The sequence below is a fragment of the Guillardia theta genome (assembly GCF_000315625.1).
Source record: "Guillardia theta CCMP2712 unplaced genomic scaffold GUITHscaffold_5, whole genome shotgun sequence".
Classification (NCBI taxonomy): Eukaryota; class Cryptophyceae; order Pyrenomonadales; family Geminigeraceae; genus Guillardia; species Guillardia theta.
Genome location: NW_005434669.1, coordinates 58,990 through 80,026, shown reverse-complemented (window position 1 = coordinate 80,026; position 21,037 = coordinate 58,990). Strand labels below are relative to the sequence as shown.

At 52.8% G+C, this 21,037-nt stretch overlaps 6 protein-coding genes across 6 annotated transcripts in view; 2 read left to right on the top strand and 4 right to left on the bottom strand.

Annotated features, from left to right (window-relative positions):
* Window positions 1-7,821: 7,821 nt before the first annotated feature.
* GUITHDRAFT_91839 (hypothetical protein) lies at window positions 7,822-9,433 on the bottom strand. Its single transcript, XM_005840470.1, has 9 exons — window positions 9,357-9,433; window positions 8,956-8,994; window positions 8,821-8,907; window positions 8,639-8,774; window positions 8,536-8,582; window positions 8,229-8,324; window positions 8,102-8,180; window positions 7,997-8,056; window positions 7,822-7,875 (listed from the first exon to the last, which is right to left on the bottom strand). Exons 1-9 carry the CDS (start codon window positions 9,417-9,419, stop codon window positions 7,850-7,852), a joined length of 633 nt encoding a protein of 210 aa, XP_005840527.1. The 5' UTR covers window positions 9,420-9,433; the 3' UTR covers window positions 7,822-7,849.
* A 1,349-nt stretch (window positions 9,434-10,782) lies between these two features.
* GUITHDRAFT_132661 (hypothetical protein) lies at window positions 10,783-11,608 on the bottom strand (the record flags this gene model as incomplete). Its single annotated transcript, XM_005840469.1, has 7 exons — window positions 10,783-10,842; window positions 10,900-10,973; window positions 11,045-11,084; window positions 11,201-11,263; window positions 11,311-11,397; window positions 11,445-11,489; window positions 11,531-11,608. The coding sequence occupies 7 exons, from the start codon at window positions 11,606-11,608 to the stop codon at window positions 10,783-10,785; spliced, it is 447 nt and encodes a 148-aa protein (XP_005840526.1).
* Window positions 11,609-12,397: 789 nt separating this feature from the next.
* Window positions 12,398-15,374, top strand: GUITHDRAFT_132660 (hypothetical protein; the record flags this gene model as incomplete). Its single annotated transcript, XM_005840468.1, has 18 exons — window positions 12,398-12,838; window positions 12,883-12,947; window positions 13,088-13,160; window positions 13,210-13,296; window positions 13,347-13,394; window positions 13,454-13,515; window positions 13,565-13,606; window positions 13,904-13,953; window positions 14,003-14,088; window positions 14,142-14,173; window positions 14,273-14,321; window positions 14,386-14,493; window positions 14,540-14,560; window positions 14,604-14,690; window positions 14,745-14,814; window positions 14,860-14,945; window positions 15,128-15,193; window positions 15,240-15,374. 18 exons carry the CDS (start codon window positions 12,398-12,400, stop codon window positions 15,372-15,374), a joined length of 1,608 nt encoding a protein of 535 aa, XP_005840525.1.
* A 39-nt stretch (window positions 15,375-15,413) lies between these two features.
* GUITHDRAFT_100530 (hypothetical protein) lies at window positions 15,414-16,863 on the bottom strand (the record flags this gene model as incomplete). The annotated part of the gene is made up of 7 exons (XM_005840467.1): window positions 15,414-15,483; window positions 15,529-15,578; window positions 16,042-16,186; window positions 16,228-16,304; window positions 16,349-16,565; window positions 16,618-16,656; window positions 16,703-16,863. 7 exons carry the CDS (start codon window positions 16,861-16,863, stop codon window positions 15,414-15,416), a joined length of 759 nt encoding a protein of 252 aa, XP_005840524.1.
* An 842-nt stretch (window positions 16,864-17,705) lies between these two features.
* Window positions 17,706-18,478, top strand: GUITHDRAFT_150214 (hypothetical protein). Its single transcript, XM_005840466.1, has one exon. It carries the CDS (start codon window positions 17,926-17,928, stop codon window positions 18,388-18,390), a length of 465 nt encoding a protein of 154 aa, XP_005840523.1. The 5' UTR covers window positions 17,706-17,925; the 3' UTR covers window positions 18,391-18,478.
* A 1,343-nt stretch (window positions 18,479-19,821) lies between these two features.
* Window positions 19,822-21,037, bottom strand: part of GUITHDRAFT_100528 (hypothetical protein) — a gene marked incomplete at both ends in the record, with an annotated part of 5,895 nt that continues 4,679 nt past the window's right edge. Inside the window, 5 exons of the mRNA XM_005840465.1 lie at window positions 19,822-20,016; window positions 20,172-20,222; window positions 20,275-20,338; window positions 20,505-20,543; window positions 20,720-20,835. Of these exons, the coding sequence (XP_005840522.1) occupies window positions 19,822-20,016; window positions 20,172-20,222; window positions 20,275-20,338; window positions 20,505-20,543; window positions 20,720-20,835 (465 nt within the window). The remainder of the gene's footprint in view (window positions 20,017-20,171; window positions 20,223-20,274; window positions 20,339-20,504; window positions 20,544-20,719; window positions 20,836-21,037) is intronic.

Genomic DNA, 21,037 nt, shown 5'->3' with positions numbered 1-21,037 from the left:
TGGGACCTTTGGCTTGTCTGATGCAATGAGTAAGATTAGGGAGCTCAAACGTGAGCTCGAGACCTCTCATGGAAAGATCAGTTCCCGTATGAAGGATCTGAATGAGTCGTGGAGGAAGATCGAAGACTTGTACGAAGAGGTCAGATTACTTCGAGATCAGCTAAAGCGCATCGACCCTTCTCTCAAGAACGTGGACTTCTTGCCTGTCAACGAGCTCGATCAAGGCAGTGAACTTGAATGGACTGATCACAAACCAGGTTTCCGCCTGGACATCTCAGCGTACAAGGTGAAGACTGCGATGGAACTGGAGAAGGCGAAAGCAGCTACCTTGCAGCTCGAGCGAGAAGTTGAGGCCCTCGAGACTGAGCGGTTGGAGATGAAATCGCAACTTCGACATTTGTCTCTGCAGCGGGGAGAACGAGCTGCTCGGCTCGGAATGTCGGCTGCTGACATTGAAAAGCTCGATGCATTCGCTGAACAGCTCAAGAGTGGGATCGACGGGCCTCTGATGGACTCGGGACCTTCAGCTGGGGAGAAGAACAGGGTGCGCAAGCTGGAACAGAGGCTGGAGGAGAAAGAGAGAGAGCTGAAGGAGACCCAGAAAGCTCTCTCAGACGCTCTAGAGAAGAACGAGGCTCTTGAAGACGACCTCAGGAGTAAAAATACGATTCGAGGAGCTATTCAAGACCTGCAAGCTCTTAAGGATGGCTTGTCACAGGCCTACTCCCAGCAGTTCGCTTACATGGAACAACTCTCTCAATCTGGTCCTTACGTGCAAGAACAAGCTCTACCAGAGGAAGCTGCAGCAGCTACCGATGCTATGGATGTCAGCGAAGGAAACCAGCCCTCCCGTGCTGCTGGAAAACCTCCAGCTGCTCCTCAAGCTGCTCCTTCAGCTGCTTCTCAAGCTGCTCCTTCAGCTGCTTCTCAAGCTGCTTCTTCAGCTGCTCCTCAAGCTGCTCCTTCAGCTGCTCCTCAAGCTGCTTCCTCAGGTTTGCAACCGGCTGGTGATGGTCAGTCTTCTTCATCTACTGCTGCTGGTTCACAGTCGGGAGGTGGGCGGGGCACTCGAACACCATCAGGAGGATCTAGCACGGGGAAGCCAGAAGCTTCCAAGGGCCAGCCGCTGTTGCAGGGGACACCGTCTCGTGCTGCTATGTCTTACGTACCTCCTCCGATGCTGTTCGGATCGAACAATATTGTAGAGCAGCTGTCCAAGGCGCTAAGGGAAGGAGAGTTAGGAAACGAAGCTAGCCTTCAGGTGCATGTAAGGTCTTGCAAGAATCTGCCAAGACAGAGGTGCTACTTGAGTCTTTCGACGAAGCAGTCAAGAGACACTCGAAAGAGCCAGACGCAGTCGAACACCAACAATCCGTCCTTCGACGAGTCGTTCAGTTTCGTCGTGCAGAACCGGAATACAGATGTCATGGTTGTGAATGTCTTTGAAGTCGGACCCCAAAATCTTCAAGACGACAGTCAATTGCTCGGCAAAGTCGAGCTTCGCGTCTCTGACTTTGGCAAGTTGGACAAGGAAGTTTGGGGAGGATCCACAAGTGGCTGGTTTGATCTGCTTGATAGCAACGGGAATGCGGTGTACGCGTCTCCCGGAGACTCGCGCAAGAGTCAGATTGACCTGACGGTTGAATTCGTTGAAGCACCGAAGAAGAAAGTGGCGCAACTTGAGAAACAGCTGGAGAACTTGCAGAACCTCTACGACATTGCAAAGGAAAGAATCGAGTCGCGCGAGTCAGAAATCCGCAGGTTGAACGAGGACTTGACACGGAAGACTGAAGATCTGGTGGAAGTGAGGTCAGAGAGGGACGATGCAAGGGATCAACTGAAGAAGATCAGAATGAATGCTGGCATTGCTTCCACACAGGTAGCCTTCCAACCAGCTCGAAGCGTTTCGACTCCGCAAGAGACGTCGAAGGAGGCGACGTTAGGGGCAACGTCGTTGCAAACTGCTGAGGTCGTGTCTCAGGAGTCTTACGAAGTTGTGCAGAAGCTCAATCAGGAGATTGGAAACCTGAACGCATACTTGATACAAACTTTGGATGATCTTGGCAACAAGGAAGATGAGCTCGCCAAGAGCAAGGAGGAGATGAAGAGAAACAGAGAAGATCTCGACGTTATCAAGACTCAACAGCTCCTGATCTACAAAGAATACGCACAGAAGGTCGGAGGACTTGAGTCAGAGATTGAAGCCTTGCGGAAGAAATTAGCGACAGAGCGAGACAAGAGCGAGCAAGAGAGCAAGAAAGCGTTTTCAGCTTTGAGGAAGTTTCAAGACCTCTCTGAAAATCTTCATCCAGACGATGTGAAAAGGAAATTGATTGAGTCGGAGAGGAACCTGATTCTCATTCAAGCTGACCAGGACACTGCTGATCGAGTTGCGAAGCTAAAGAGCGAAGAGGCAAGGCAGCTGAGGAACAGATACGATGAGCTGGTGATCGAGATGTCGAGGCAAGAACAAAGGCTGAAGCATCGTATTGGCGTCCTTGAGAGGACCAAGAGAGCGGATGAGAGGAGATTGAACGAGTTCCAGCGAAGGTTCACTGAGACCGTGAGCAAGGAGGAATGGAACAAGCTGAAGTATGATCACATCATCTTGCAAGAGAAGCACAAAGCCATCCTGAGCCGAGAGAGCAAGGCTCTGCTGGAGCGCGCCTCTGTGGAGGCGTTCAGGAAACGTGCGGAGAGGACTGAGCAGGACATGTCGGAGATGAAAGTGAAGTTGCAGGAGGCAAGCGAGAAGGCCTCGTCGTTGGAGTCCCGCCTGGAGCAGCTGGCAACAGGAGATTCCAACCAGAACCAGCAGCAGCTCGCTGCTCTCTCGCAGAAAGTGATCAAGCTTGAGGTCTCCGAGAGAAATGCCGTCCGCCGAGCGGAGTTGGCGCTGGAGAGGATGCAGAGTATGGAGAAGGACAACCTGAGGATCCAGGAGAGGATCGCGGCTCTAGAGGACGAGTCCATCGAGCACGTCTCTCGCATCCACGAGCTGGAGGAGACTGAGAACGAGCTGAGGCAGAGGATGGAGGGAAGCATCTCCGCCGAGCAGGCCAAGGAGTGGAAAACTAAAATGCAGGCGCAGGAGGGAGAAATCTCGGAGCTCAACATCAAAGTCAGCCAGCTGCAAGAGATCGCGGACCTCGCGACTGATCAGGCGAAGGCAATGGAGGAGCTGCACATGGCGCATGCGGAGGAGCTTGACGCCCTCCGTCAGTGCCTCTCCCGGCTCCACTCCGAGTCCGATGAGAGCGCAGAGACTGGAGCTCTGCAGCGGCAGGTGATGGACCGCGAGCGGCAGATCCACGAGATGAAGTCGAAGCTCTCCAACCTGGACAAGGAACTTGCTCGCATGGACGATTACGCGATCCGCCTGGAGGAGATGCTGGAGAAGAAGAGCAGTCAAGTCTTCTCGATCTCCGACGAGTCGCACAACACCATTCGAGCCCTTGAGCGCCAAGTGGAGGAGCAGAGGGCACGACTTGCCGGCTCCATCTCCCTCGACCAGGCGGACGAGTGGGCGCAGAGTCTGCGAGACCTGACGGACCAGAAGCAGAAGGCTCTAGAAGATCTGACGGACGCGAAGAAGAAGATCGAGGATGCTGAGCACAAGGCGGCCTCGCTCAAGGTGCAGCTGGACGATCAGAAGGCGTTTGCTAAGCAGCTGATGGAGCAGCTGCGGGAAGCTGGCGGTGCTTCCGGTAGCTCCAACATGCAGCCTGTGCTCCAACGCCTGTCCCAACAGACAGACGAGCTGACAAGCTACAAGCTCGAGAGTCTTCGGCTTTCACGGCAAGTCCGTCAGATGCAAGAGCGTGAGAATCATCTGGAACACTTGTGCCAGCAAAATGAGAAGGAAGTGAGAAAGCTTGAGGAGCAGGTGATAATCCTGCAGGCGGAGAAGGATGGAGCTGAAGCCAAGAGAGCGACTGAAATGGAGGCGTTGAAGAGCAAGATCAAGGAGCTGGAGCTCGCAGCGAGAGAAGACATGATGCCTGGGAAGGGCTCGATGATGTCTCATGCGATGGAGGGCAGGGCAACGCTACGTAGAGTCCCCTCCTCTCACTCCTCCAAGAGTAAGGTCGAGGTGCCGCCGGAACTTTCAGCAGCTGAGGCGCGAGCGATGGACCATGAAGCCATCATAGCGATGAGAAACGAGCTGATCGCCCTAACGGAGAAGCTCAAGGACAAGGAGGACGAGATCGAAAGGCTCAACAAGGATCTTGAGGATGTTTCCTATCGAGGAGAGAGCGAGGTAAAGTCGAAGTTTGACATGGGCGACAGTCAGGCAGGTCTCACAGAAGCCGCTCAACACACGCAGGAGGTGGCGAGGCTGACGATTGAGAGGCTCGAGAAGAACAACAAGAGGAAGAACGAGATGATCACCAAGTACCAGGAGCAGCTCCGACAAGCGAGAGAAGAGTACATGAGCCAGAAGGAGCTGGACAACGCGACGATCGAGGAGCTGAGGGAGAAGTTGGCTGCAAAGACACAGGAAGCGCTTTCTAACCTGCGGTCTCGCACGGCCGGGCATGGAAACATCAACATTCTCCACAGCACAGCCTCTGCTGATGCTGATGCCATCTTTGCTGAGAAGGATCAGGTCATCTCTGCCCTCAACGGCGAACTGCAGAGTCTCAACAGGAGGAACGAAGAGCTTTCACGCACGAAGGAGAGGCTGGAAGAGAACCTCAAGATGAAGGAAGAGGAGATAAAGATCAAAGATGAAGAAATCAAGAAGTCGGAGGGCCGTAAGCCAAGTCAGGTGAGTCTCTTCTGCATATACCTCCGCTTGCGCTGACCTTGCATGGCAGGTGCTGGAAACTTTGGTCCTGAAGCTCAAGAATCAGCTGGCAGAGAAGGACAAGAAGCAGCAGGTAATCTCATCGTCTCTTCCCCTCCCCCTGCTCATCTTCCTCTCGACAGGAAATGAAATCTGCCATCGCATCGCTCAAACAGGAAATGCTCGATGCTGCCGAGGTGAAGGCGAAGGCTGAGGTGGAAGGGATGCGAGGTCCCGCAGGGGATGGAACGGATGCTGCCCTGGTCGCGCAGTCGGCGAAGCTCAAAGAGCAAGTTGACGCGCTGGAGTCAAAGTTGACGTCCCTCAGGTCAAGGTTCAGCGATGTGAAGAAACAGCTGGAGGAGGAGCAGACGAAGAGCTCCAATCTCGTCAAGGAGAAAGAGTCTCTAGAGTCGACCATCCGCCGTCAAGCTACAGACCTCAAGAAGGCGCAGAGGCTGCAGAGAGAAGCCCAGGAGGCTGTCAAGAGGCTCGAGAATTCTACCCAGCAAGACACGAGCAAGATCCTAGAGCTGGAAAAGAAGATCCGAGAAGCGACTTCTTCCCGGGCCGAGAGGCCGAGCACAGTGCCTGAGCCGGCACGAGGAGGAGCGGAGGGGGAGAGAGAGAACGCGATGCGAAAGTGGGAGTCCGAGAAACGACTGGAAGCGAAAGTTGAGAAGCTGCAAAATTCTTTGCAAAATGCTCGCAAGCAGAACGAGACGCTGGAGAAGCAGCATGCAGGTGCTCCAGCTTCTCTTCCTGCCTTCATCCTCTGACTTGGTGGCAGTTGACAAAGAGAGGATGGAGAAAGAAGCCGAGAGACTTCGGCAGAGAGCTGAGATCCTTGAAGAGGACAAGAAGCAGCTCCGAGCTCAATTACGTGGTGCCGGACAGCCCGCAGACTCCGACGAAGTCCTGGCGAGGGTGAGAGAGGCAGAGAGGAAAGTGATGGAGGTCGAGGAGCGAAACGATCAATTGCTGAAAGAGCTCAACGTTGAAGGGTAAGACATGATGCTCAGCGTGGGAAGGGAGTAACAGGAGCGTTGCAGGAAGATCAAGGTGGAACAGCAAAGGCAGACGGTGAACATGCTAGAGAAGCAAATCAAGGAGCTGCAGGAGACAAACCAATCGCAAGCACAGCAGCTGCGAGCGATCGATGATGAGAATTCCTACATGCGAGAGAAGTCACGAGAGGTCTTTAAACGCACTCAGTCTCTTGCTCCTCCTCTGCCCTCCCCTTCAGTCTCGAACCCCCTTTCCGAAACCTCCCTCTTCTTCCTGCCCCTTCCTCCATGTACTCGCGCTGAGGGCAAATGCAGATGAAGCGCCTCGAGACATCGATCGCAGAGCTGAGGACGAGGAACGAGAACTTGGAGAACGAGCTTCTCGGGGCTCAGAACGAGCTTGTCCGACTTCGCTTCGAGACTGAGCACTCTGACCTCCGACTCGAGCGATGGAAACGACGCGTTCGGGAGCTGGAGGCGCTTCCTCTTGCTGTGGGGAAGGCGGAGGGTCTTGACTCCAAGGTGAGGTCCGTTGTTCTTGCCCGCTCCCCTCACTTGCAGCAGCCCGGGAAGAAGAAGACGAAGGAGGAGGAGGAGATGGAGCGATTCGTGCGGTCGACGAAGATTGCGATGGAGAAGCTTCATCGGTGAGGAGTTTCATTCTCGATGTGAGGCTGACTTCCTGCTCCCAGTGAGAACGAGAGCTTGAAAGCAAATAGTGCAACCAACGTCAAGTACATGGACAGCGTGAGGTGAGCATTCCATTTGTTTTCCCTTCACACCCCTGACTCTGTTTTCACAGAGAGGCGAAGAGTCTGAAGCTTGTACACGTCGCCGGGTCATGTTGGTGCACTGAGCTGCTTTCAGGCTTTGGCAGAGAGGGATAAAGAGATTTCATCGCTCAACGAAAGACTTTTGAATATGAAGGACCAGGTCGTCGACTCTCCTTCGACTTCCCCTGCCCTGCCCTGCCCTCTTGTCTCCCCTCTCCTCCTCATGCCTGCAAACCCTCTTTCACCCCCTCCTCCTTCCTCCTTACTAGCGCTTTCTCGTCCTACTGTGTCCTCATGGACCTGCAGGTGGAGAAGAAGGCAAAACTTGACGAGAAGGTTCGGAGCTTAGAGCGACAGCTCAAAGGTCAGGCAGCCGCCTGCTCAGAGGAGGAGAGCTGACTGTATTCCAGCGGAACAAGAGACCTCCAAAGACCTTCAGGACAGGTGAGGAGTTGAGGAAGGGAAAGGGGAGTGGAAAGTCGGGATCTGTGGGAGGAGGGGAGAGGAGAGGAAGGGAAGGAGGGGAGTGGAGAGGAAGGACGGGAGATGGACCAGGAGGGAGTGATGAGAGTCGGAGGTAGTATGGATGAGGGGCAGGGGGGGACGAGAAGAAAGTGAATCAAGGCTCTTGACTTGCTGTCAGATTGACAGAGAAGAGCCGGCGAGTCAACCGTCTTGAGTCCGACTTGGCCTCAGCTCGGGAGTCAGCTGGGGGAGACGGGGCCTTGTCTGACAGGGTGCGGGAGGCAATCGAGGAGGCAGAGGCGTTGAGGAGCAAGCTGAGAGCAGCGGAACGAGAGAAAGTCGCCCTGGAGAAGGAGAGGGACGAGAGCAGACGCGACTTGCGGCTAGCAGAGAAGCGTGCGGAGGAATGCATGCAGCGGCTGGAGGAGGAGATGCGCAGGCTGCCCAAGACAGCTGGGCAGATGTCGAGCCATGGCGACCTTGAGGAGATGAAGAAGCTGCGGGACAAGATCAGAGACCTGGAGACAGAGAACGAAGATCTCAAGGGAGAGCTGAACTGCTTCGATCCGGTGCGCGAGGTGAAGGCAGGGGGGGGTGGAGAGTAACATTTCGTTACAGGCATTCTTCGATGAAATCGAAGACCTCAAGTACAACCATAACGAGATGACGAAGCTGGTGGATCGATACGAAGCTCTTCTCATGCAACTCTCAAGCAGATACGGTTTCGAGTTCACTCCACAGGTACGCTCCCTCCTCCTTGCTCCCCTGACTCGTCACTCTCCCTTCCAGACCACCGCAAAGCGAGGAAGCAGAGCTTAGATCTTTCCGCGGAGAAGGTTCTCTGTGAACAATGTCAGGATGCAAATCAAGTTTAAGTATGATGAAAAACACTAATGGAGTAAGACACTGTAACATGTAACATGCGATATGATTGAAATGTCTGGATGCACATCGTGACTCACTTATCATCTGAGTCCCTGAAACCTCCACAGTCTCCCACAGGGTCCACAAGTCAAGAGTGCCTGCCAGCCATCAGCTCCTCTCCTCTCCCTCTCCCTCTCCCTCACTCGAGAAAGTGTCAAAGATGCCGAACGGCATCATGCTCAAGATGTTGCCCCGGGCGTACTCCAGCGCCCAGCACGCTTCCTGCTGTACAGCTCAGTCTCGTGGTCGAGGAAGAGGAATCGAGAGCACAGGCATGCGGTAGCCCTTGGCAACTCCAAAGGGCAGGTGGTGCTGGTCACCAGGCTTGTAGACTTCGCGCTCGATAGCTCCTGCCTTGTACGCCCACTGCACACGATCACGTGAGAGGAGGGGAGGGGAGGAGAGGAGAGGAGAGGAGAGGAGAGGAGAGGAGAGGAGAGGAGAGGAGAGGAGAGGAGAGGAGAGGAGAGGAGAGGAGAGGAGAGGAGAGGGGAGGGGAGGGGAGGGGAGGGGAGGAGAGGAGAGGAGGAGAAACATAGGAGTATGTTTAGACAAAAAGAAAGTCCACGAAATCAACCTGCTCGCCGTACAGGATGGTAAACCAGTCATCCGCTAAGAACCTCCCTGAACAAAGTTTGTCATATGAAGGACAGCATGGCAGCAACGGAACAGCAACGGACCCGTGTGCCCCTCAGTGCCGATGGCCGATCCGAAGATGATGACGTACTCGGAGAAGGAGGCGTGCAAGACTGTCATGGAGCCCATGGCTCCTCCTGCATTGTTGAACAGCCATTTGTCGCCTTTCTCGATGTAGTCCTGGAGAGAGGATCAGAAGCGTTGCCGCACCACATGGGGAGCCAACCGGATACTCTTTTCGCATCAGGTCGATGACGTTGTTGATGATGCGAGTTGCATTCTTAGACTCTTTGGCCAGTGCTTTCCTTGCAATCTAAAACTCACAGTCATCCTCATAGTGGAAATACTCTCGACAAGTCACCTCAGCCAGTTTCTTCTCATCGAACACAGTTTTCGGGGTCTGGCAAGACTTTGTCAACGAAGCTCTTTACACAAGTTGCAGCAAGTCACATGACGCAGGCGCAGAGGTTCATGCACAGGATTAGAAAGAGACCCCAATACATGCTGGAGGGGATACGAAGGAAGACAAGCAATTGAACTTCAAAAAAGGAGGGCAATCGAAGCTATCCAGGCAAGGGAGAAGGAGATACTGATTACAATGAACGAAAAGATGTTCGTTGAATGGGGAGGGGGTAGCGAAAGTTGAGGGGAAAGGAGGGGGCAGGGAGTAGGGAGTAGGGAGGAGGGAGGGGGGAGGGGGGAGGAGGAAGGAGGAAGGAGGGAGTAGGGAGGAGGGAGCAGACAGGAGAGAGCAGGAGATACCAGGAAGGGGACGGCGATCGCGAGGACGAGGACTATGGTTGACACGAGCAGGATACGTGCCATTCTTATTCCACCGTGACACCTTTTACACAGCTGGCAAAAAAACAAAAAAATCTCGGCGGTCCGGGCCCACCGCCGCAATGATGATCCGATCTGACCGTACCTGCAGTGACGGTGCCGCCCGGCCGCGGCCCCCCCCCCCCCCGGGCCCGCCGGCCCGCGGCCCGGCCGGTACAGTGACGGACTCGGACCGACCGTTCTCCAGGCTCCGAGGCTCACAGTGTCAGTCATAGTTAACTTTGAGTAAAAAGTCACAGCCTGGCTGGCCCAGTGGCTGATGACTCACTCCGGTGATCGGGCGAGCGCGGCACTGAGACCGTGGGTCGTGAGTCACTGACTCAGTCAGCCGGCCCCGGGGCCCCGGCTGTGCGGCCGCTGCTCCGCCTCAGTTGCAGTGGCCACGGCCCAGTGACTCCGAGTCCGATCGGTTTTGAAACTGAAACTGTAACTGAAAAACTCACCGCCATCACCGTGACTGTGGCGGCGGCCGGCAATTCAAAAATCTTTCAAGCTTTGACTAGCCGTTGCCACCCACAAAAACAGCCTGGCAGCTTCAACACATAGAGAGAGAGCTGTCAGAGTCAGTAGAGCAGTAGTAGCAGAGATGGTTGACAACACTGTATGGTATCATAGGTAGTGATATTGATGAGCCATGAAGTTGAGCCTTGTAGACGAATAACAAGATTCCAGGTTCTTTTAACGATGCAATGATGAGCCTTCATGAGGTGCCCCCGGTCCTCATCATGTGGAATGACATAGTGTATATTATTGAAACTGCATATGGAAACAACATTCTGAGATGATCCAAAAGTTTGCTGAAACATTCTTGACTCACCAGGATCGCTATCAAGGAATGCCAAAGAATCAAGGTCGAGCATGAAAGCGAGTCGAGCACTTACTCTGCTGTGCTGTTTGGCTTTCCCTCTTGCTCAAGCTGGCAGGTGGTCAAAGGATGGCAAGTGGATCCCAGCGAGCGAGTATGAGCACTGGCACGAGGGACCGTTGGGACAAGTTGCAAGGGATCCGACAGGACATGCTCTTCAGATTTTTAGAGAAATTTTCGCGATCTTCAGCTCCCCACACAAGAATCGACATCCCATGGCTCCACCCTGGTGGATGTTTCTCCTCATCTACACTTGCCTCGTCATCCTCGTTCTCGCATTTCTCTTGAGGAGGATGCTTGCCCAGGTTGAGCACAGATACGTGCGACAGATCAGGGCTCGTCAACACAGACCGCAGCGACAGCGACGTTAAAAAAAGTGAGAGAAGCGTCAGCAGGTATCGGATGTACTGATTATAGTACAATCATGGGCAGATCCTGGATTTCAAAATAGTCTTGTAATATTGTACATGCGCAGCTAAACACTCAACACATGGTGTCGCATATGCTGAGTGGTGTGTCGTTTTCTTGCCTGGCCTCGTTGATCTGAATTGCGCTTGTTAAATTCAAACATCGACCTCCACTGAATTCATGGACTCTCACATTCATATCGGTCTGCAATGTAGTTGTATGATGTTCTGAGCTCTGCGTATTTTTCTTGTTTGCACTCTCCAAAGCTGTGGAATCCCTCTTGTCACGTTTTTCCGAACAGAAACTCCGCGTAATTTGTAACAAACAATTTTCTTACCGAGAATTTGCGTCTCAAGAAGCTTTCTTTCTTGAACAACCTTTGTCGGAGTTTAGGAGGAAGAAGGATGATATGAGGATGATGGGAAGGATGGGTAGAAGGGTTTGGAGGGGGGATTAGGGGGAGAAATTAGGAGGATGAACGAAGGGCAATAACCTTCTGCACTGCCGCTGTCAACTGCTTCGCGTGAAGATTCAACTTCTCGTAATCCTTTTCAAGCTGACAGTCGAAGTTTCAGCTGCAAACCACGCCCGGAAGCGTCTTACCTTCTCATTGTTCTGCATGGCTACGTGGATCTGACTCTTTATGTTCTGCTCTCTTGCTTCGATGATCGCTGTTCTTGACCTCTTCATCTAAATGTGCAACTCAACCTCGCATTCATTCTACGTAACATTCTTACGTTTTCGATTTCTTCTTGCTTCGCCGTAAGGGCATGTACAAGGTTCTAACATGGTGTATGAGTTTACAGCGCTGCCATCATCTCACCCAAACCTTCTTGTCGAGGCGAAGCTGGAGGATCTCTTCTTTCATGTCAGTTGTACTCATTCTATCCAACTCGTCCATGGCGCCCCCGGAACTGCCAGACTTATTTCAGTGATCATAAGAGCAAGACATGATATCGTGTTTCAGTAAATTCACATGAATCCTTCTGTCCTTGCACAGCCCTTTCTTACCATTCAACTGAATTTAGCATACTGAGCTGAGTGATCTGCTGATTCCAACCACCATCTCTCCCTCTTCCTTCCCCTCGTCCTTGTCCCTTCCCCTTGTCCTTCTCCTCCTCCCATTTTTTATCGCCCCTCCTTCCTCTGGACAACTGGTCATGTTGGAGGGGACGGCAGAACAGGCAACACCGTGCCTGATAAGTGGTAGGTATTACTCTTTTAGCTGAAGGAATTAATTTCGGCTGATGAGCTCTAAAGGATTTTTTCTGAAATCACAAGCAATGCGACCGCAGGCCGACGGTCATAAAGCCGCCGAAAGCATGTCCGCTCGCTCGACCCCTCCCCTTCCGGCGCCACTTGCTGTCTCTACCATGAGTTATCTCTCAGTATGATTCTATCCCCTTCAATACCTGCAATCTTCCTTCATCTCCTCTCCTCTCCTCTCCCTCTTCTGCTGCCTCTCCCAAACTAGGCGCTGTCGTGGAGAGGGCCATTACGGATAGCCTCCACGCTCTCGTATGCAGGGAAAGCTCTGAAGTGTAAGAACGGTGGTTAGTAGTATGTTGACATGGCGATGAGTAGCTGGGGATGGTAGGTTCCTGATGGCAAGCATCACTGGACTTTTCGACCTGCTCAACGCACGTGCACTCATGCTCTCGAAGAAGATTCCTTGAACCCAAAGGCGAGCATGCCCCTTGTGAGGCTAGCATGGCCACACCTACCATGGCTGAGGAAGATGTTATGGGTTACGATGCTCTTGTCGGCATGCGACTGGTTCAGTTGGTCGGGATCCTCGACCCTGACTGGGTTGGAGCCTTCTCCTAAGTTCACGTGCTTGATCCCTCAGCGTCAAGGGACTGCAGAGACGTGTAGACAGAGATATTCGCTCGTCGAGTTTCCTTGGAGGCTCAGCCGTCTTCGAGGAGGACAGAATGCAGACGTAGCCCAAAAGCAAGGAAGGAAGCTGCTGAAAAAATTCCGTCCGAGACATCCGATGAACAAGCTGGCGAAGGAGATGGAGTCGAATCGAAAGTATTTTTCCCAGGAGAAACTAGAGAGACTCAAGGGCAGGACGCCAAGGAGGAGGAGGAAGAGCCCCTGGCAGGCTGGTGGCGCGCCAAAGGGAGGGGTGGGTGGAATACACTTCACCTCCTGCTGTTCACTTGCCTGCAGAGATTGGAAGTCAGAAAGATGACGAAAGAGGGAAATCACGTTCTGAATTGGGGAATTGCGACAAGGTACATCTCCAATCTTATCTGATATCATGTTGACTTCTTATCCTGAACAGCAAGCGAGCGATGAAGTTACGTGCACAAGCTGCCAGGAAGTAATTTGGTTTCAAGATGCAAGCAGTGTTGGGCTGACAAAATTTGACAAGAGCAAAGGAAGCTGAACAGGGAGTGAGAAAACGAGTCAGACTGATAAACAAGATGAAGGAGGAGAATCTTGCGGTACATTTCTCCGTTAATTATTCCTGTTGATAACGTGTAACTTTGGTAGATGAAGCAAAACGGCACATCCGCGGAAGAGATCAAGGAGCATTCAAGGCTTCTTTTGAAAGTAGAGCATGAACTCATCAAGTACAAGGTGGCTGGCTGATTTCTGCTCTTGCTTCACACTCTGACATGCTTCAATAGGATCTCGTCTACGGGACTAATGTGTGGAAGAATATGACTGCGCATACGGTAGGGCCCCTGTGTTCGAAAGAGATTGACATGTTTGGAGATTGACACGTTTTTTGCAGGTTCCGTATTCACTTCGCAACCGAGACTCTTACAACAGGAGGGATGATCTGGAATTCGACAAGTCAGCATGTGATGGTTTTCAATTTTTTTAGCTGACGAGTATGATGCAGGAATTTGTATTTGACTCGCAAGATTGTGTTTGACCCAATCAAGTACTCCCCCCCCCTCCCCTCTCTTTCTGTTCCTGCTCCTGCTTGTCATGCTGCTCCCGCTCCCGCTCCCGCTCCCGCTCCTACTAATCCTGCCCAAAGCTTCTATTATGATGTCACACGCTCGCAACCACTTTCAATCTCTAACATCTGAGATTCAGAGCGTCGAAAGCTCAAGAGCAAGAACTTGCCGACCTCATGACATACTTCGGGCACAAGTGCTCCGCCCCTCAGCTGCAGCGACGGTCCTTTTTTCGCTCTACCTCTCCCTTGCGACCTTGACCATTGCCTCCTCTGCAGACTCCTCCAGCTCGGTGGAGTGAAGTCAGTCGTCTACCTCGGGCTGATCGGTGCTCCTGCTCCTTATGTCTTTATCCCCGATGATTCACTGGGTTGCAGGAGGAGGAAGGCACGTGCTTCGTAAACCCAAAGGGACCAATCCCTTTGGGAACCGAGGGACGATGAAGGGCGCAGGGCCGCGAAAGGTGAGTGGATCCCTGGAAGTCAGGCAGAGGGGCCGTGATCGACTTGTTCGCAGGCAAACAAGAAACTTTCGATGGGAGGGTGCAAGTGAGTTGTGGGCGGAAGCTGAGGGAGTGGGAGGAGGGAGGAAGGGTCAAAGAAGCTAGCAGAAGGTTGTCTCCAGTAGGAAGCTAATCCATCTCCTAGGATGTTGGTCGGAGTTTCACTTTCATGTCCACGGCTCCGATGGAAGATGGTGAAGATGGGGGTAGACAAGCTGAAGCGAATCCAGCAGGAGGGGTAGTGAGCTCATGTGTCAGGTAATGGAACAGCTGGTCCAGCTTGGAAAGTTGTTTCAAGACAATGAGACAGTCGTTGAGACCGTTCTTGAAGCCCTCGAGCATTTCTCTCACTGCAGAAATGAGGAGGTGAACACAAGATGATTGTTAGTGCGTCGGGTGACATGATCTACAGGCAAGCGAAAAAAAGATCGAGGTTTGCTTTGTCTCTGTTGTCTCATGCGTTTGATCCCGCGAAGCTGCTCAAGAACGGAGGCATCAAATTCCTCGTGAAGTCGCTCGAAACCTTTCCTACTAACATCGCCGTCAAGCGCAAGGCTTGCGACGTGAGACTCTCTCGCTCTCTGCTTTCTCCTTGTCCTCATTCCAGCATGCCGCAGTGGGCGGTGGCAATGGTCATCGGCCCCCCGGGGAGATGGAGAGACTTTGCTAGGCAGGCCATTAGGAAGGGTGAGAGCAGAAGGAGCTTGAGAGGCGGCTGAGAAACTCTCACAGCAAAAGTTGCGGGAGCCGTGGAGAACGGATTGTTGAAGTGCACAGAAGATAAGAAGACCAAAACCTGCTTGCAGTCCTTGCTAGAGGTAAGTGGACGACAAAACTGGAGAATGAGTGATGTGATGTGATGTGATGTGATGTGATGTGATGTGATGTGATGTGATGTGATGTGATGTGATGTGATGTGATGTGATGTGATGTGATGTGATGTGAAGGTTCAAGGATGTGTTGGGACATTTTCTGGAAGAAGAGCTGAAATGTTGAGCAGTTACGGTCAAGATTGTATGGAAGAAGAATAGCCAAGAAGAGTTTTTACCGGACTGTGCATCTTCAGGTCATTCAGGGAATGTGCGGAAAGATGATGACTGGATGTCTTGCAGAAAAAGCTCAAAGAGATGGGTGCGAATGCAAGTGTCGTTCTGGATAATATGGAGCGATGGCAGCAGAAAGATGAGAAAAAGAGCAAGAACGGCGACAGAAGACAGAGACAGAAGCAGTTTACTGCGTCCAAGTGAAAGGAGTTGGTCATACTTCTCTTCCACGACTTGTCTCCTTCAACTTCCCTCTATCGCTTCCACCAGTTCCTGGAAGTCGTAGATGTACCAATCAGCCTCCTCTTGTATTCTGAGCAGAAACTTTCAAAAAGTGCAAGCAGAGGAGGACAGAAACCTCTTTCGAACCTCCACTCCTCCGTATCCCACAAAGAGGTCTGCTCCACCCTGCTCATGCATGTGATGAGCGGATACATCAAGGGAGATAACGAGAGGGAGGGAGAGGAGGGAAGGGAACGTGGGGGAGTCATAGGAGAGAGAGGAGTAGGGCAAGTGGGCGGTGGTGTGCGTGGGTGGTGTGTATGGGGTGGGGTTGGGTGGCTGGGTGGGTGGCTGGGGGAGGAGGAAGCAACCTTGCCGTCACCGACGTCTCGAGCTTCCAAGTCTGTCGCGCCATCCCCCACCATCACGATGGTCTTGCTGTTTGTCAACTCCCGGATATGCTCCACTGCTCGTTTCTTCCCTCCTTGAGTGGCAGTCCATGCCTGCTGCCTCTTAGCGTCCTCCTCCTTTCAACCCCTCCTCCTCCCCCCCCCTCGCTCCCCCCTCGCTCCCTCCTTCCCCCCCCCCCCCCCCCCCCCCCCCCCCAACTCCTCCATCCACTCCTCTTCTGTCTCTTAAAAACAAGCACCTGTGGATCGAAACCAGCGTATGCGCCGGCATCGTCGAAGAGGAGCGAGTTACAGTAGACTTGCTCCCTGCTCAGCTGCAGCTGACGAGCGAGCGGGTCTATTAGCTCCCAGAAGCCTCCGCTGAGGATGCAGATGCTCTTGTTCCTGAGCTGCGTCAGAAGAGCTAAGGCAGAGGAGGCAGGGACCTCTGCCTCAACGAATGAAAGAGTGGCTCTACATTAGGAGTGAGTTTGATACTGTCCCCCGCTATTAAGTCGGCTACCTGTCAGAGACACGGCAACATCACAACATTTCACATGACATCACATCATGCATCGACTGGCTCACATCTTGCCGGGAAGGTTTCATGATCTTCAACCTCCGTGAAAGCGCCTCATGAAACGAAAGCTCGCCATTCATAGCGCTCCTTGTCAGCTGCGAAACCTCCTGGTGCACCCTCTTGCACTTCGCTAGCTCTACGATACTCTCCGTGGTGATGAGCGTACTGTCAACGTCAAAGCAGAACACGTCCGCCTGCTTCAACCTTCATCAATTGCTCTCAGAGGTTTTCTTGACCAGACGGGTACACAACGAACCTTTCCTGGACGGATCTGACGCTGCTACTGTATGAAACTCTGCAGGGAGAAGTCATGAGCAAACTTTTCTGTCCACCATCCTCACCTTGTCAGGTTACTTGCCATGATCGTCATGGCAACAAGGGAGGGAAGGCCTCGCGGTCCACCATTCCTCCATGCTGCACCCGTTGGCGTCAAGAAAAGTAGGAGCAACACGAATATGTACTTCGCGTTCGACCTTCCTTTGTCCATCTCCAGCCTAGCCATGCTCCGTTCGATCCATCCAGTGATAAGCGCATCATTCGATTCTGCAACATTCTCTCCTCTGCCTCCTCTTTCCCTCCTCGCTCCCTCCTGCCCTCCTAGCTAGATATCCCACAGAAATTTGTAGCCTGGCAACAGGCCTTGCTAGAAACTTTAAAGTTTGAAAGTTCGGGGGGAGAAACTTTCAAACTTTTGTGGACTGGTTCGCAAAAGCATGCTGACACAGTTAGACACGAACATGAGAGATTTCATATCGGAAGCAAAATTGAATGGCGACAAGACTAATGAAAATAAATATTTTTGGTCTTGATGATGTCATCATTGTCATCAAACACACGTGGGTATGTAAGTGATGACTGTTGCCATCCTCGTGATGATTTTACTACTGTTCCTTGTATTATCTGCAACACTGAACACATGAGGGAAGTCTAATTCCTCGGGACTGATGAAGGTGATATATGGCAACCCCCTTCCTTCATGTTTCCGGAGCCTCTGGGGTACTCCAAATTATCTCATCGTTTCGTCCGGCTCAGATTGTCGTTGTCATCAAGACTTATGCTCACGAAAACATACTTTTTCGGTTTCATTGTGATATGCTGACAGTGCGATGCTTACAAGGAAAAGGAACATGTGAGCTTGCTGACTTATTCTATCGATACATGGCGTATCTGTTTATGGAATAACTAATCTTTGCTATAGCTCATATTTATGAAATATCGAGATGACCTCCTTCACTCACGCCAGGTTTCTAAAATCACGAGTGTCAGGAATTTTGTAGTAAACATCACGGACCCCTCAAAGGAGGCGGATTACCTCCTCATATTCTCCTACGCTCCACACCCTGCAGCAATTTGTTTTCTCCTCCTTCGCCACACACCAAGAGCGAACAGCGTCCGTAGCACAACAAGGCAGCACATCAAGGAGCCCGATAGAGCCACAAAGTCACGGCATAGCAGAAGCATCCGTGACCACATCGTTAGCAGCAGCACCATACCTTCAAACATTGAGCCACATAACTCCCCTGCATATTCCAACCCTCTACCTCCAGCCTCGAAAGCATCGGCCATGGAGATCTTGCCGTTGGACAGCATTAAGCCGAGTAAACCCATCTTTGATGAAGCAAAACCTGGAAACCTCTATAGAATGCGAAGATGGTTGTCGTCGAATCGTCATCTTACCAAGAACGCGTGCGACGCCTGTCGGTCTGCCAAGTTGAAGTGCCAGGACTCGAGGCCCTGCAAGCGATGCATACAGAAGGGGATGGATTGCACAAACCCTCCCTCCAAACGGAGAGCATACACCCCCCCAGATGCGGAGGATAGCGACTTTCTTTCCAACATCTCTAGCGCGGCTCCAGCCATGAGGGCGGTAGGGGTTATCCAACGGTCGGACGACCCCTCCATCACTTCGCCGGTGGAGCTCATGGGTGCAGATAGCAGCGATAGCTACCCCAGGTCCTCCTTTCAGACGTGGTTTGAGGAGGCGCTGGATCACGTGGAAGGGCTGAAGAGGATGAAGAAGACGGGCTGACAAGGTGGAGGCGACGAGCTGAGAAATTGTTCGAGTGAGCGCAAGTGACAGATGAAATTTTGTTTGATCAATGAAGTCTTTTACCACTAGCCCTTCTCTTGCACCACAGGGTGTTCGAGTTAATCTGTACAATGACCGCCTTCATCTTTCCTTCACTGCTAGGTATCTGGTGCAGTCGATCCAAGGTATCGACTGTCGGCTGTGCTCTCGTTACCAGTCTTGGATGACCGTTGCGATCGCATCTTTCGCTTCCTCAGGAGCTCATCAGAACATGAAGGGGTTCGTGTCCTGACCCTGCGGCTGTGCGGTCAGCTCGTGAGCCTGAAACTTCTCGTTACTACCTGCTGGGGTTCCTGGGAGAACGAAGTAAACCCCTGACTGTGGGTAGCTTCCGGAGCAGCTGCTAGCTGGGGAAAGTCCTGGGACAGGAGCTCGAGGAAAGGATCATGATGGGTCTGTTGCTGCCCCCCGCCGATATTCAGCTTGTCGGTGAAAACTTGTGTTGTAGCAGCCAGGGGATCGGAGAATGAGGTAGAAGGGAAGGGAAGGCGAAGGGGTCGGAGGAGGAAGCAGGAGGGAAGGCGAAGGGGTCGGAGGAGGAGGCAGGAGGAGGGGGAAAGGCAAAGGGGTCGGAAGACGCTGGTGGCGGAGGGCCTGCAGGGCGCGACGGGGGCGGGGGCCGTGCAACAGGAGCCTGTAGGAAAGAGATCAGCGAGTGGTCGGCGTGCAGATATCCATGCCTGAGGGAAGGAGGCGAAGGAGGAAACAGTCTGTTCGTTTGGAACAGCGAAGTCGTCGTGGTTGAAGGAGACCCAACTGGAATTTCCTCGCTCGCTGCTCGGGCCCTCTGCAAAGCTGGCAGGCTGAAACAAGTCCAACAGGTCCTGCGTTGACGATGCTGGCTTCCCTTGAGACGCTGGAGGAGGTTGAGGAGGAGGAGGAGGGCGAGGGCGAGGGCGATGGCCAGGAGCCTGCAAGCTGCATGAGCTGGGAGCTCCATAGGAGGAGGAGGAACCGGTACTGAGCTCGTTCCAGTGAACGTGGACAAGTCGATAAGAGACTCTGTGGGGTAGAAGTAAGATCCCAGGAGAAGTAGATTTCCCCCTCCCGCCCTCTCCACCTGTCTTGGAAGTGTTTGTAACAGAGTGCGTCTGCAAAGACGAGGATAAAGCAGGAGGGCCAGTGCTCGGGAGTTCTGGAGTATCATAGTGTCAGGGATGTCAGACTTGCAGGCTGTTGGAGACCTTTGGCTGCTGTCCCGCTAGTTTGAGTGGAGATTGCTCTCTTCAGAAGGAACAATGCCTTGACGGGCCTGAGAGCAAACATTACAAACATTACTTCTCCTTTCCACCCTGCTCAATCACCTCTCTACCTCATCATGACCTACCCCCTCTCTCATTCTAACTCAGCCTTGCCCTTTCTTTTTCTCACTCATTCCTGCTGCTGCTGCTGCTGCTGCTGCTGCTGCTGCTGCTGCCACCTGTGGTCGGATTCAGTCGTCTCTGCTCTCTGGTACTCGATGGGCTCGAGGAAGTCGTGCAGCCAGTTTCGCCACAGGATGCGATCGCAGTAGGCAGGGACGCGCTGCTTCTTGGACGTGTCGTACTCGTTGGAGTTCAAGTCATACTGGACCGTTCTCAGTTTCTCCTCCCACTCCAATCTCTCCCCTCCCACCACTCAACCTCCTTGCCCCCTCCTCCTGCCCCCATTATCTGTTCTCTCCCTCTCTTCTCCCTCCCTTCCCTCCCGACTTGCTTCCCTCCTCTCTCCCTCCCTCAGACCTTGAAGGTCGGGTTGAAGTTAATCTTCATCTCTTCGAAGCCGACAAACACCTGTAGCACATGTGAGCCTGCCCCATTGTCTCCCTCCTCCCTCCTCGTTGACCTTCTTGTCTCGTTTTTGCGCAGTGAGCTGATCTTGACCCATCAGCTTGTCGTGATGGTTGTACCTTCGCCATCATTCAACCTCGTTTCATAGAATGCAAGCATCCTCTTCTTCCTTCTCCTCTCTCTGCTCTCTCTCCCTCTTCATCTCCTGGTTCTCTCTCTTCCTCAGACCCCCTTGCTTTTCCTCTCCTCCAGTCTCTGCAAGTCGTTTTGAGATTCTACTCTTACCTTGCGTAGACAAGCGCAAGTTCTCGCGAAAGATCCAACCTTTCATTAGTAACGTCAACATGTCCGAAGAGGTAGGAAGGGGCAAGCGGTAGAACCAGGAGGAGGGAGAGATCGAGGAAGGAGGAGGGAGAGATCGAGGCAGGAGGAGGGAGGAGAAAGAGGTAGAACGAAGTGAGCTGGGGGAGGGAGAGGAGGAGGATTGAGAGAGGATCTACCGGTAGTTGAGATCGCCGAGCCAGATGACGCAATCATGACCGAAGATGTGAGGAGAGGAGGAGTCGTCGAGCAAGCGGGAGGCCAGTGCATGATACTGCTGATTCCTCTGCTCCACCTGAAGGAGGATGTTGAGATTTCATCCTATAATCCCTTCTCATTTAACCCCCTTCAGCCATCTCCTCTCCTCTCCTCTCCTCTCCTCTCCTCTCCTCTGCTCTCCTCTCCTCTCCTCTAATCCTCCCACTCCTTTTCCTTTTGCTCTCCCTCCATTTGCCTCAATTCACTCTCCTCCCTCTTCCCACATCACTCCTCTCCTC